The 13,141-nt window shown below is 35.3% G+C and overlaps 1 protein-coding gene across 3 annotated transcripts in view; it reads right to left on the bottom strand.

The window, feature by feature from the left end:
- Nucleotides 1–5,079: 5,079 nt before the first annotated feature.
- Nucleotides 5,080–13,141, bottom strand: part of LOC136988075 (tau-tubulin kinase homolog Asator-like) — a 70,503-nt gene continuing 62,441 nt past the window's right edge. Inside the window, exons 6-11 of one of the 3 annotated variants that reach the window (XM_067285878.1) lie at nucleotides 12,124–12,222; nucleotides 10,873–11,141; nucleotides 10,468–10,804; nucleotides 8,960–10,394; nucleotides 7,192–8,893; nucleotides 5,080–7,123 (exon numbers count right to left, since the gene is read on the bottom strand). In XM_067285878.1, coding sequence (XP_067141979.1) covers nucleotides 7,042–7,123; nucleotides 7,192–8,893; nucleotides 8,960–10,394; nucleotides 10,468–10,804; nucleotides 10,873–11,141; nucleotides 12,124–12,222 — 3,924 coding nt within the window. In that variant the 3' untranslated portion in view covers nucleotides 5,080–7,041. Of the gene's footprint in view, nucleotides 7,124–7,191; nucleotides 10,395–10,467; nucleotides 10,805–10,872; nucleotides 11,142–12,123; nucleotides 12,223–13,141 lie in introns of all 3 variants that reach the window. The other 2 variants (XM_067285876.1, XM_067285877.1) reach the window with 2 other exon arrangements.

Raw genomic sequence — 13,141 nt, 5'->3', positions numbered from 1 at the left:
AGGAAATTTCTCGACTTTTCGTGTTGATTTTGTATGTCGACAGTACGGCCGACCGAGTGCAGCCGTCTGCAGGCAGCAAGTAGTAATGTGGTACAACAACTTTGAAAAGAGGTGCAGAATACTTTCAGGTCCTAAAATTTTCCCAAAATTATAGTGCACAAAATACACAAGCATACAACAATATCAATTGTTATTTTTAAATGTTAATTTATTAACTTTCTCTCTCACAATTTACACTTTCAATTTGAGGGCAAGTATTAATAAACTGAAGAAAAATAATAAGGTACATTTGCCAAATGAGACCCAACTAACATTTCAAAAGATTTGGTATTTTTATTATTAGAGGAAAAAGTCTGAAAGTTGTACACTTAAAGAAATATGAAATTAAAGTTAGCGTCATTTGAGCAATTTTCTGTAATAATACATTTTCAAAAAGTTACGTAATGGGCCTTATTTGGAACCCCTGTTCCAAATAAGGCCCATACATAAAAAATAATGTATTAAGGTAAAAAGTAAAAGCTAATTAAATTGCAATAAATGTATTTAAATCCAATAAAATACAAGTAGCAGCTTAAACATCACATTCTGGGCAAAGAAAACGGGATATTTTGTCTTTAGCCGTAAGTCTAATGCATTCTTCACGAACACGTCTCTAACGCCGTCCACGCAGTCTCGTGTCGGCAATTCGATCTTCTCTGCATAAACAACAGAACCGGCTTTCTTTTCTCGTCGTCCGGCTGCAAGATCTATCATGGAAGGCTAAGGGCGTTCTCTATTCTCGAATCTTCACCGGTCTTGTCACCTTTCTTTCCGCGTGCCCCCTTTGCAGCTTTAACTAATTTAGTCTACTAATCGTTTCGAAATAATGTTTGAGTTACCTCAATTGTTCGGCGATAAACGGCCGGCGAATGTGCAGGTACCTTAAATAATACCATTTAAATTATCATTTTAATAATTTTGATTGCCTAAAACAGTTTCTGATTTCTGGAACTTTTTCCCCAGCTTATTAATATTTTATAAAGTTTTGGAAATATACAGTTTAGTTTTATAGTTATGGATTAATAATAGTTTTATGTAGAGACGACATGCCATAATTCTAACATTTTTATTAAATAAAAGCAATTTATCTTAATATTTTTTTATAATTGATGGATTAGTAAAATTAAAAATAATAGCGAGGTTGAGGTCGAAGTTTTAAACTCGAAAACGTGTACGTCGGACGTTCAGCGCCGCCTCCCTGTAAGCCAGAAGTTTGACAATGGCGTTTGGAAAGTCAGTGTAATCACGCTGGACATTCCAAACGCCATTGTCAAACTTCTAGGCTTACAGGAAAGCGGCGCTGAACGTCCGACGTACACGTTTTCGCGTTTAAAACTTCGACCTCAACCTTGCTAATGTTACTGTTAATTAGAAAAAATACACATAAAAAGCAATAGTGTATAATAAGTTAACTGGTTAAGTGATGTTTTATTTTGTTAATGTGCCATACCGTAAGAAATGAGAGAGTCAGAATTAACCTCAAATTTTTGTTGTTAAGAGTACAGAAAAAAATAGTTGCTAATTATGGAATTTCTTATGTTGTTGTAAAAGGATTTAGCACCATCCTTCGGTTGTCCAAAGGAATCATTTGCAAATGACTGAAAAATAACCTCAAATCACCTTTTAACTAGTTTCGAATTAAATATAAACAAGTCGGCCTCGAGGATTGTGTTTAAAATGATATCTAAAGATAATTATCGAGTTGTTTGATAGTGTTGCAAAATCTGTATTCTGAATGAATAAATGAGATTTTTGGTTAATGTTACCCTAAGTATACAAAATGGCGGCTCGTCTCCGATTCCAGCAATCAGAAGACAGGGAACAGTGGGGACGCACGTTCTAACCTCACCTAACCTATTCTAATAATTTGGTTGCTAATAATTATGGTAATTTATTAGAATAGGTCGGGTTAGATTAGAACGTGTCTCCACTGTTTCGTCTTCCAATTGCTGGAATCGGAGACGAGCCGTCATTTTGTATACCTAAGGTAACATTATTTTGTTTTACGTTTTTAAAAAAATCGGTTAATGAGGTTATTTGATTTGTTCCGGAAACAGTTCTGCACGATTGACAAATAAACTCCGAGTAAAAAGGTGGCAGTCATGACAATGGAAAAATTTTAAGTCTGCTTTTGGAATTGGAGAACAGAGTTTAAAAGTAGAGCACCTAGCATAACAATGCTCTGGTCCCAGTCAAGTTCAGAGTCAAACAACACGGTTACCGGAATCGTAACGAGTATGACGGTTTCTCAAAGACAGTTGTCTAGACTCGCAAATTAAAAAAAAAAAAAACATATAAAAGTTCCTGGCAGACGTTCAGATAACACTGAAATGTGTGACAATTTTTGGAATATCGTTGTAACCGGAAACGAAAGCCAGTTCGTTACTTTGTCTTAAGTGGAAGCTAAACTTTCAGATTGCAACGAGATGTCGACCCGAAGTAATTTTAGAGCGAGGACGGCACTCGGAAGTAATTGTCGTCGACATTTTACATTCTCTTAATGATAGACGATACTCTAAATCGGCACGTGGCCGACTTCTACTGTATAGACTTTTCCCAAATAATCCAAATGTTGCTAAAAGGAGAGAGGTCTAGTGTCGATTCGGTTTTGGATTTTTGAATTGTTAACTTTTTTACAATGTTCCGACGAGACTGCAGTGGACGGCCTAGCCCCTACCACGACGAAATAATTTAATGGACGGAACGAGCGGCATCGAAACCGTACAGTACATCGTAAAAATGTCTATTTGGTAATTTTGCAATGGGTGTCTTATCAAATTTTTTAAAATTCTGCTACGAAGTTAGACAGTCGGACTTACAAATTCTATTTCGTTAGGAAATTCTCGCGAGGAAAACTAATACAGGTTTTATTCATAATGCAGAGCATCCCAAAATAAAGAGATCGGCAGATTGCAGGACATTACGTAAGTAGACGGTACAATATCTTTTGTTCTCTTTCATAAATAGAAATAGGATCCAAAGATATCTAAGCAAACTAGCACGCGTTCGTTTATTATTAACGAGATTGCAATTTAAAAGTTTAAATTTTGTAACACGAGAACTCTCCGCGCGTAATTGGGAGTATAGATTGACAAGAACGTGGGAAAACAAACATTAAGAATGTTTTGTACGGCAGAGAAATATTTAATTAAGAACGATCATTATTAAATTTACTTCGAAAATGTAATTTAAGATTTGATTTTACTATAATCTTTAAGTTGTTAGGAATACTTAATATCTAATGAAAGCCGAAGAAAAACTTTTGGCTCTGGTTCACCTTCGTTTTATCCAAATAACTTATCGGTAATATTAGTGTAATACGCGCACCTTGTTAGAAATCCACGGCCAAACTTCTATGCCACCGGTCGATGTCGGTTTTCTCGTTCTATAATCATACCGGTATGTTTCTAGAAATTTCCTACAGTTATCAAATTCTGGATTTGGTGGCATCAAACGCATTTGTGGGAAAAATAGTTGGATTTTTCTCGATCGCGACTGGACGAAACCTGCCCGGTGGTGCCGGAACGGATAAAACTGCCAAATGCCGGTAGTGTGCATTTTCGGGTTTCCCGTAGGAAGTTTCTTAACTGGTGTTGCATTGCCATATTTCGTCGATCTTTGAGTAAGCAACGCTGGATGAATTTTCTTCTTCTACGAAAGCATCAATTTTCCTGTTTACAGTGGTTGAAGAACGCTCGTCACTTTTGGTGATAGAAAATTTTAAACGAGATTATTTACAAACATTAATGTAAATAACTTTCTTGTTACACTAATTATCGGTGGCAACACTCTTTAAATGAAGCATAAATTCTTAAATTTATTGTTTACACGCAAACAAGCTCTGTCCGTTAATAATCCAATTGTAATTTGTTCTTTGGAATTATTTTCCTTTTAAAATCATAGTTGCGGGTGTGTTTTCTAGGCGATAAATAAGCTGGTTTTGTCGACTCTTACCGAAAGTTTTTATAATGTTTCTTAATTGACGGTCACGTAGAAATACAAAAGTTATTAGAGAAAATAGTTGCCGGTTTGCCACGCAGTCTCTTTAATCTGACGACGACGATGCTTAAAACTATAAAACCATCCACAGAAATTGTTAAATTTTTGTTTCCAATATCATTGGAATACCGGTCGTCTAATTCTTCGGATAAAAGCGTTCATTTCCACTCGTATATTTTTCGATCGTTGGTAGATTTGCAATATGAAAAATTTTGAGGCAAACGGTGGACAGAAACAGTTTACATTCGTCACCTCGGCTGCAAATTCTTTACCATCGAGATGCATCGGATACACCATCTTGCCTTTCTTTCCCGTAATCTAAGTATGGCGGCCACATAAATGGCTAAAAGTATGTTTACGGGCACGGTAAGACAATATTTATCATCTTAAAAACGAAACAAAAACTAATTTTAGATGACGCCAGTGGAGAAATTTACGTAGCGACGTACAGTAGAGGCAAGACTAGCAAACGAGCGTGGCATCGATTTTATAGTCGATTTATAGAGCCCCAAATTGGGGGTCGACTGTTTTGAGAGACTTAAGTCTGGTTGTGTGAAGTGAAAAAATTTTATGATCCTCGCAAACCTTATTAATTTGTGATACGAGCGAGTGTTTTAATGTAGAAAATTAAGTCTTGCCGTGTCAGTAACTGTCGCGTGCAAAAAACACGCGATTAATTACTACAAACAAAATGAATAAATTATAATTGTTCTATCGTGTAACATACACCATTCCTGTTTTAAATTAAGACAAAATACCTGCAATTTTCAAATGATTTTATCCCATTAAATTCTATAAACTAAAATTAATGCTTAACTACGTATTTTAGCTGTCGTTATTTCACTAAAAAATACGAAATTTCAAAATAATAAATCAAATTTAAACAACAAAAAATAAAGACAAATTTTATAATATTTTACTAATTAAATTCTTTTTAAAACATTATATATAATAATTATAAAAACAGCACATAAAAAAAAGTATATATATATATATAAATTTTGCACAACATTAAACGTGAAAATCGAAAATAGTCTCTGGTGTTTTTCAATTTTTTTAATGTCGAACAACGAAATAAACACACACAAATCGGGAAAAGGATTCACTTTCTTTCGTACAATGTAATAAAAAGATACAGGTTTTTTGGTTGTTTTTGAAACATACTGCCTAGTCTACTACAGCCAACCAAGTGTTGGAGATTAGTTTTTTTCTTTTTTTGAAGGCTGCACGGGAATGTAGTACTTAGGTAGCTCAAATTTAGAATTTTTTTGCTTTTTTTCTATGAGAAGCGTTAAATTCATAAATAAGAATTAATTCGAAACTTTGCTTTTCTTGCGCAGAGATCGTTCGTTCGTAGGAATGTCCGCTAAGTTCGCTCGTACTTAAGTAATAATTGTTCTTTCCTTCGTACCTTGCGAAAGGAGAAATGCCTCCGCAAAACAAAATTAGAATTTTTTTCTCTTTTATCTGATTTTAAGGCATTCCTACAATAAGCAGTCGGATTTTTACAATCTACGAATGTGATTTCACAATATATAAAAACAATTTTGTAACAATCCAATATAAAATAAGCCATTTTTTTGTGTATATATAAATATAATTTCTTAAATTAAATATCTCGCTATATCGTGTATAACATCTCTCTTTTTGGTTGGTTTCTTTTCTTTGTAAACTAAAATGTGTACTAAATTTTTCAACAATTCGAACGTACACAAATAAATTGGCAGTCAATAAATTAAACACACACAATCAATTAAAATTGGTTAACGAGTCCGCCACCGGCCGATCGGTTCGAAGATCCGCGAGGAGAGAGAAGAGGCGCGCGTGGAAAAGATGCGAATCCGACAGGCACAACTTGCAAGTAGGTTACACGGGTCATCACAGTTTCGGTCGTCTTAGCGTTTTGGGAACTAACGTGACGAGGTGACTGCGGGCGGTCTTCGTGACGCCAGACCGTGGCGAACGTGTTAAACAAAAAATAAAAAACCGAGAAAAAATGAGTATCCGTAATGACTAGCAAATTTGTGGCACGTTAACCCGAAACAGGAACTAATTACATTTGGACAAATACCCTTATTGAAAATCCATCTCCAACATTGTCCGTATGTTAGAAGGATTACTTATAACATAATTTACATCTCTGAAAGGCAAAAATTTTTCATTTTTTTCTAAACTGTGCTGTTTAAATTTACTTATCTATTACAATATAAATATTTTTTGGTGAGCGTTTATGGCTCGAGTGTATGCACCATAAAATTTGGGCACAACAGAAGGTCTAGTAAGGATGTCATAACAAAATATCACCTGTACAATCGTGTATATATACAAGATTCACGCTAAAACAATTATATATGCACACAGACTTTTGCCTGCTTCGAAATGCATCACAGATTGTTTGAAACGTAAGAAAGAAACAATATATATATATTTATTATTATTTCTTTTTGAAAATTCTGTTTCGAACAACAAAAGAAGAAAAATTTTGTGCACTGCTGGTTGTTCTTTCTAGCAGATTAAACTCATTTCTATAAGCACCGTTGTTTCGTAGTGATGCATCTGTGCATATTTTTTATACTCATGTGTAATTTCTGACAATGCTGCACATTTCGATGATGTGCAAATCAACGAGAGAAAACATTTTGAAAGCCAAATGTAAATGCTGGAGATTGGATCAAAGCGATCATCTATGGTAATTACGACGTTGAACGAGCAAAGAGTCGCTCGATATAATTAATTAATACATCCTGACTTGACTAGATTAATGATTACAGAATGAAACAACAGAGAAGAGGTTGTGACAAGCCTGATATTTTCTTCCAAACCGAGATAAAATTCTGCAATATTATATACCAAAAATGATGATTATTATATTCCAAAAGTCGTGAACTAACTTCGGGGTTTGGTTCTTTAATAAATTGAAGTCTCTGATGGCTTACTGTGTTCTTATGATAATTCACAATTGGCTTAACTCCTCTTTATCAACAAATGATCTTGTCGAAAATCTCATTCTGGAGATGTACCACGTGAAGAATCGCTTCCGGTCATGGGTAGATCACTTGGTGATAAAGGACGATATCTGTGACGCCTGTAAAAATATAAATTAATTCAATTTACGGAGCTCCCTAATACCACCAACTTTTCAGTTTTGCTTACCTGATTGGCATACAGTTATTGTAAGCATTTTCAACACTCGGAAGGTGTAATCCTTCACACAGCGATATTCCTTTATTGGAATTCCTTATGATGTCTTCTTGAAACATAACCTGACGATCCTTCAGTTGCTTATTTTCACCTCTAATGTGTAGCGATTCTCTGCTTCCTGTTGTTGAGCTGTAAGATCGACTTTCGGGATCGACATTTTTATGATAATCGTACAGGTGACCGTCGGAATCGGACATGCGGCGATGCGCTCTTGGTCGTGGAATGCGAGATTCTCCCCCCACTGTGACGGGACGATGTCTCCTTCTCGGATGACGTAATTTCACTTCCTCTATGTCCCTGCGTTTTTCTGATCCTATCCATTGCCTGCAAGAAGACGGAGATCTTCTATCTCTCGTCTGCTGATCCCAACTCACGCTTCTTATGTAAACACCTCCTGGAGCAGGACGTACTACTCTTCTTCCTGTTCTTTCTGAAGATTTCTTGTCTAGTCTCTCTGAAACTTCTTCTCTTGAACTGGAAGTACTTCTGCTGCTTGCAAGTGGAACTAACACTCCGTACATCTCTCTACTATTTCTTACACCTGTAGAAGCTGCCATTAAGTCTGGAAGTTCAACGTGTTTATCATCAGTGAAACCATTTTGTCTGAAGTCTGACTGCTGCATTCTGTCATCTCTGAAAGCACAGTCTAATTTGAGGGAATTATTCCGATTTGAATCCTGTACTAAAGATTTTGGTCTTTTTTTCTGTTCTCTCACTGCTCTTCGTTTAATTTGGCCTCTCTCGGTTGCACCTAAGGCATGTTTCTTCCAGCTTTCGTCGGTGACAGGAGTATTTTCTCTGCTTGTTTCTATCATTCTTACAGGGATGCGTGAAGGAAATAAATCTTCGTGAGATCCTAGAGATTCTACCCGTCTCCTTCCGATTCCACAAACAGGAGTGCTTTTATCTTTATTTCTCAATTTAAACTGTTCATTGGAAAAATTATTTATTGCAACTGTTTCATTTTTAGATTTTTGTTCATTTATTTGCAATTTGGCCTGTTTACTATGTATATTTTCCACAATATCTGTTGGTTTGAATACATTTTCATCATTGCTTGCTTCGTTAATACTTCTATTTTCAGCATCAAGTTTTTGTTCATCTTCTAACTCATTAATGGCTTCAATTTGCATTAACTGTTCTTTGAGGGGTGTTCCCACTTCCCTCATCCACAACTGAGCTTCGCTACACGGGGGTGGTGTATCTCTACTCATTTCGCTTGTTGTGTCTGCTCCCGAACTTCTCATTCCGAGCATTCTAAAAACTTCTGGAAGATCCGACAAGAGAGATAATTTGGACTGGCTATCTGTTCGAAATTTAAACTCCTCTTTAGGGGGTGTTTGAAAATCTTCTTTTGAAATCTCTTCCTCGTTATCTTCAGAACTCTTTGTTAGATCCAATTTTTTATTATCGATGACGCCTGATGCTCTTCTGCTATCCGTTTGATAGCCTTCTTCGATTGCGAGGGGTGCATCAAAGTATACAGACGGTTCGTCGAAATATAACTTTGCTATTTCCATTCCTGGACTGATTGGAGAATTCTTCTCTGCTCCTGGACTTTCTAATCCTAATTTTATATACAGTTCTGATCTATGTCTGGCAAGGATTGACTTCTCATCTTGAACTGGACCTTTATCTTCACTTTTACTTGCAGCTGAAATAGATAAATCGAAACTAGTTTTTTTAAGTATCCCTTTTGGACATACATTAGGCATCCTACCAACAGATTTGCTGCTATCTGTTTGCTTGTCATCTGTTTTCACATTTTCAATTTCATTCTTTGTAGATGTGTCTCCTCCTTCTTTGATGTTGCATTCAGAGTCTTTCACATTGGCACAGGCACTATCTTGCTTATCCTGGGCTACATCATCTTGTACAGGTGTGACCATTGGAGATCGCTCTTCTGCAGATGTGTGTAAGTGAAGAGATGGCAAAGAAGCTCTTCTTTCTTCAGTTTGTTCTAAGTTATCGGTAGACTGTTTGGCAGCTACATTTCTTAAAATATCAACTTCATATACATTTTCTTCAAAATAAGCCTGTTGCTTTAATGAAGGTGGCAAACTGGATCTTATATGGAAGGAAATTGTTGGACAGCTCCAGGCTCTTGGTAATCCTTGATTTGATGCTTTTTTATATAATTTTCCCAGTCTGCGATGTGGACAGTCAGAATTTTCCCCTTCTTCTAGTTCCTGGACAGGTGATATGATATTTGACGCAAGTTTAATTGGATGGGAAGTAGCTCTGCGAACACACCTTCTAGCTCTCCAAAGCATTCTTTCCTCTATTTTCTTGTATCCACTGTCGTCTGCATCTTGAGAAATTTCATTTGACAATTTCTCTTTTTCTGGTCCTTCTATGTGGATTTCTATCTCACTTGGTGTCTTTGTTTCATTTATTGGAATAAAAGCCATAGCATTCGGTCCATATTCTTCTTCTGTTTCGACAACCGGAGCAGCCGGAACTATTTCAGTTCTGCTAGGTCTATGTTCTGGTGAAGTTAACTGTACGTTGTCCTCAATTTCATGATCTGTCTCTTCACTATCATCAAATGAAGCTTGCCACTTTGATACTAAAGTCATAGCAGCAGCTGCACCTTTAGTGACTTGCTGAAGAGCAGATATGTTATCATCATCTGCCAATGCAAATTGGGTAATTGAAATATCTCTGTGACATCGTGCTCTGGCCATTGGATAGAATCTACGATGTCTATGTTCCCTAGGTGCTTGATCGCATATCTCTCTGTGAAATTTCGGTTCGGTAGGAGGTGTACCAATCGATGGCGTTAATTTACTTGGCTCGCTATGTGGTGGTTGTGCTGTATAATTATTTTGATAAGGCTGATTAGTTTCTTCAACACGATTATCATCATCCTCATCTTCACAGTGACCATTTACTTCCCTCTCCTTTTTCACAAGATTTTTTGCATTTTCATCCTCTTTAATTCCATCTAAAATTAACTTTTGTAAGTCTTTATGAGTCTTCTTCTGAGTAGGAGACCATTCAGTTTTCTTTACTTTTTCTGTGGCAACTGCAACATCTACTTGACAGGGAGGATTTTCCTCCTCTCCCTCTGCTTTACAAACCTCATCTGCTTCTACTTGTTCTTTTTCTTTTGGTTCTTCTTCCTCCTCCTCTTCTCCTTCAACTTCCATTTTCTGTCATATAAAGAGAACATTGTTATCATTTAATAATCTAAAACTTTCACCCTTTTCATTTATGTTAACATACTTTAATTACCTCAACTTTAGGTTCTTCCGAAGGCGTTTTCTGACCTGGATGTTCTTCTATCACAATATTGTTATTATTTTCTAATATAACTTGCCTAGATATCGCTACATGTTGCACATTATCTGGAACTGTGCCTGGAGAATAAGCATCAGTATTAAAATAAGTTTGTATTTGTGCCGTAGGTTTATTGTGAATGCACTGTTCTTCTTTTGTTTCTTTAGCTTGTCCAGTGACATGATAGCCATCTTGTTTATAATTCTCTCCATGATCTTCGTAACTAGCCATAATGTTATCATCAAGCATATTATCTGTGCCATGCGTTCCCGGGGGAGCAGTTCTATAACAATGCCAAGATAATCAGGATAAAACTATAAATTTAGAATTATAAAAAGTCTTAAAACTTACCCGGGATGCAATGGCTTCGATATGATGGCAGGCGAAGTCGTAGTGGTGGTAGTTAAAGAGTTATCTATTATATTCTTCTCCCAGTCATAAGGATCGCAGTCTCTCACACTTCTTCGTTTCATGCATCGCTCAAACAGACCTGCTACCATATCGTAATCTGGCCTATCATAATAGTCTAAAGATGAAATGTGATCGAGAAACTGTCGAAAATCTGATGGAAGATGTTTTAACAGCAGGCGATGATCATACTTCTCTTTCATTATCCCTACCTGTTAATAAACCTAATATAGTCATCATTTTTTAAATAATTCTATGTAAAAATATTTTATGTAAATTTTAATTAATAAATATCTCTGGTAAGTATTATATTTTTGATAAATACATTTAAAGAAATCATAAATCAACTATGTAAAATTAATGGTAAGGTTTTACAAGGAGAGTCTGATATTAAAAGTACAGCCAAAATTACACTAACATTTATAATTAAAAAAATTATTTAATACATTTCACAAAAACTACATACTTTTGTTTATTTCTCGACATAAATCGCCGTAATCATTGAGCCACTTATCCCAGTGTGAAACTACTTTAAACATCCCTTCATGGTACTGTTGCTTGTCAAGTTGCTTGAAGTAGTCTGGAACAGTATCTTCCAATTCCTTCTGATCTGCAAAACATTTCCCCACCAAAAATTTCTTTAAAGGTCTGAATAAATGAAAATCTAAGGGGGCTAAATCTGGACTATACTCCACACGTCAAATCAAACCAAACTGTGGTCGGCACAGCGGAATTGGGAGGACCTGCAACATTCTCCGTATAGTTCAAATTTAGCCCTCCATCTGATTTTCATTTACTCAGACCTTTAAAGAAATTTTTGGTGGGGAACTGCTTTGTAGATCAGGAGGAATTGGAAGATACTGTTTTGGACGACTTCAATCAACAGTACCATGAAGAGACGTTTAAAATAGTGTCAGGCGGCAATAAATGTCTCAATGTTTACGGCGATTATGTTAAAAAATAAAGCAAAGTATGTAGTTTTTGTGGAATATATTAAACATTTTTTTAAATTATAAATGTTAGTGTAATTTTGACCTGTACTTTTAATATCAAACTCCCCACGTATTTACACTTTGAAATTGCTTCTTTGTATTGTTTATATTTTTATTGTCTAAAAGTATTTGAAGTTTTTACATGAAGAAAATCAGACCAAATGGGATATCAATATTCATAATTGATAAGTTTTAAACAAACCTGTTCTTTATCTTTGATTTTTCTCCAGGGCAACTGTCCATTTACAAATTCTACGAGCATATAAAATAATGACCAGAGATCATCGTGTCTTCCCATTTCCTGTTTAAAAATTTAAATAGACATTTGATTATTATAAATAATAAATAAAAGTTTTTTGAAAAGGTACCATCTTATAATATGTATACAGTAAAACTAAAATATATTGACACAACCACCTTATGTATCCGAGAACTAATATTTATTATCCTACTAACGTTTTCTACCTGTTCCACAGGTCATCCTCAGGTATTTTTGAAATATTTGGAATGTTTCTTTGTGTCGGTTCCAGTTCGAATGTTATGCAAAACAAAATTCAAATTTCTATATCTGTTCGAACAATTCGTTTAAATATAAATATATAAAAGATAAATAGAAAATAAATAAATACATGGATTGAAGTAAATTAAAATAATATAAAATAAAATAAAACAAAATAAAGTAAGGTAAATTAACATAATAAAATATATCAACACAATAAACCTAATTATATGGACCGAGTGCATGCTGTATAACATATTATACTGGGTTATGATCAATCATATATTTCCATGCTGTTGGTAAATTTGTGGCATCTTTATAGTTCACATTTGCTCGTACTGCCAGATCTATATATTCCAAATTTTTCCAAAGTCATTGCTAAAGATGGTGAGTGCACCTGTCTAATAATCCTAGCTTCATTCCAATCAATCACCAAACCTTCAGTTTGTGCTACTTTGAATAGTGCTGTATTGTAGTGCCCTTTACTTATATCATACACATGTTCCTTAAGCTTTTTACTCAACTTCCTGGTGGTGACACCAATATATTCTTTATTTAGCCCTAATTAATCATTTTTGTATGGTATTCTATACACTCCAGACTGCTCCTCCTCCTTTATCCTGTCCTTGTCGTTTCTAAGAAGACTATAAATTGTGGTAGCCCATCTATATATTAATCTTGTACTCTTGTAGTTGGCTACTTCCTTCACGATATTGGACAT

The sequence above is a fragment of the Centruroides vittatus genome, unplaced genomic scaffold (assembly GCF_030686945.1).
Source record: "Centruroides vittatus isolate TY-2023 unplaced genomic scaffold, ASM3068694v2 scaffold_3046, whole genome shotgun sequence".
Taxonomy (NCBI): domain Eukaryota; kingdom Metazoa; phylum Arthropoda; class Arachnida; order Scorpiones; family Buthidae; genus Centruroides; species Centruroides vittatus.
This window is presented reverse-complemented; position numbering and strand designations above follow the sequence as displayed.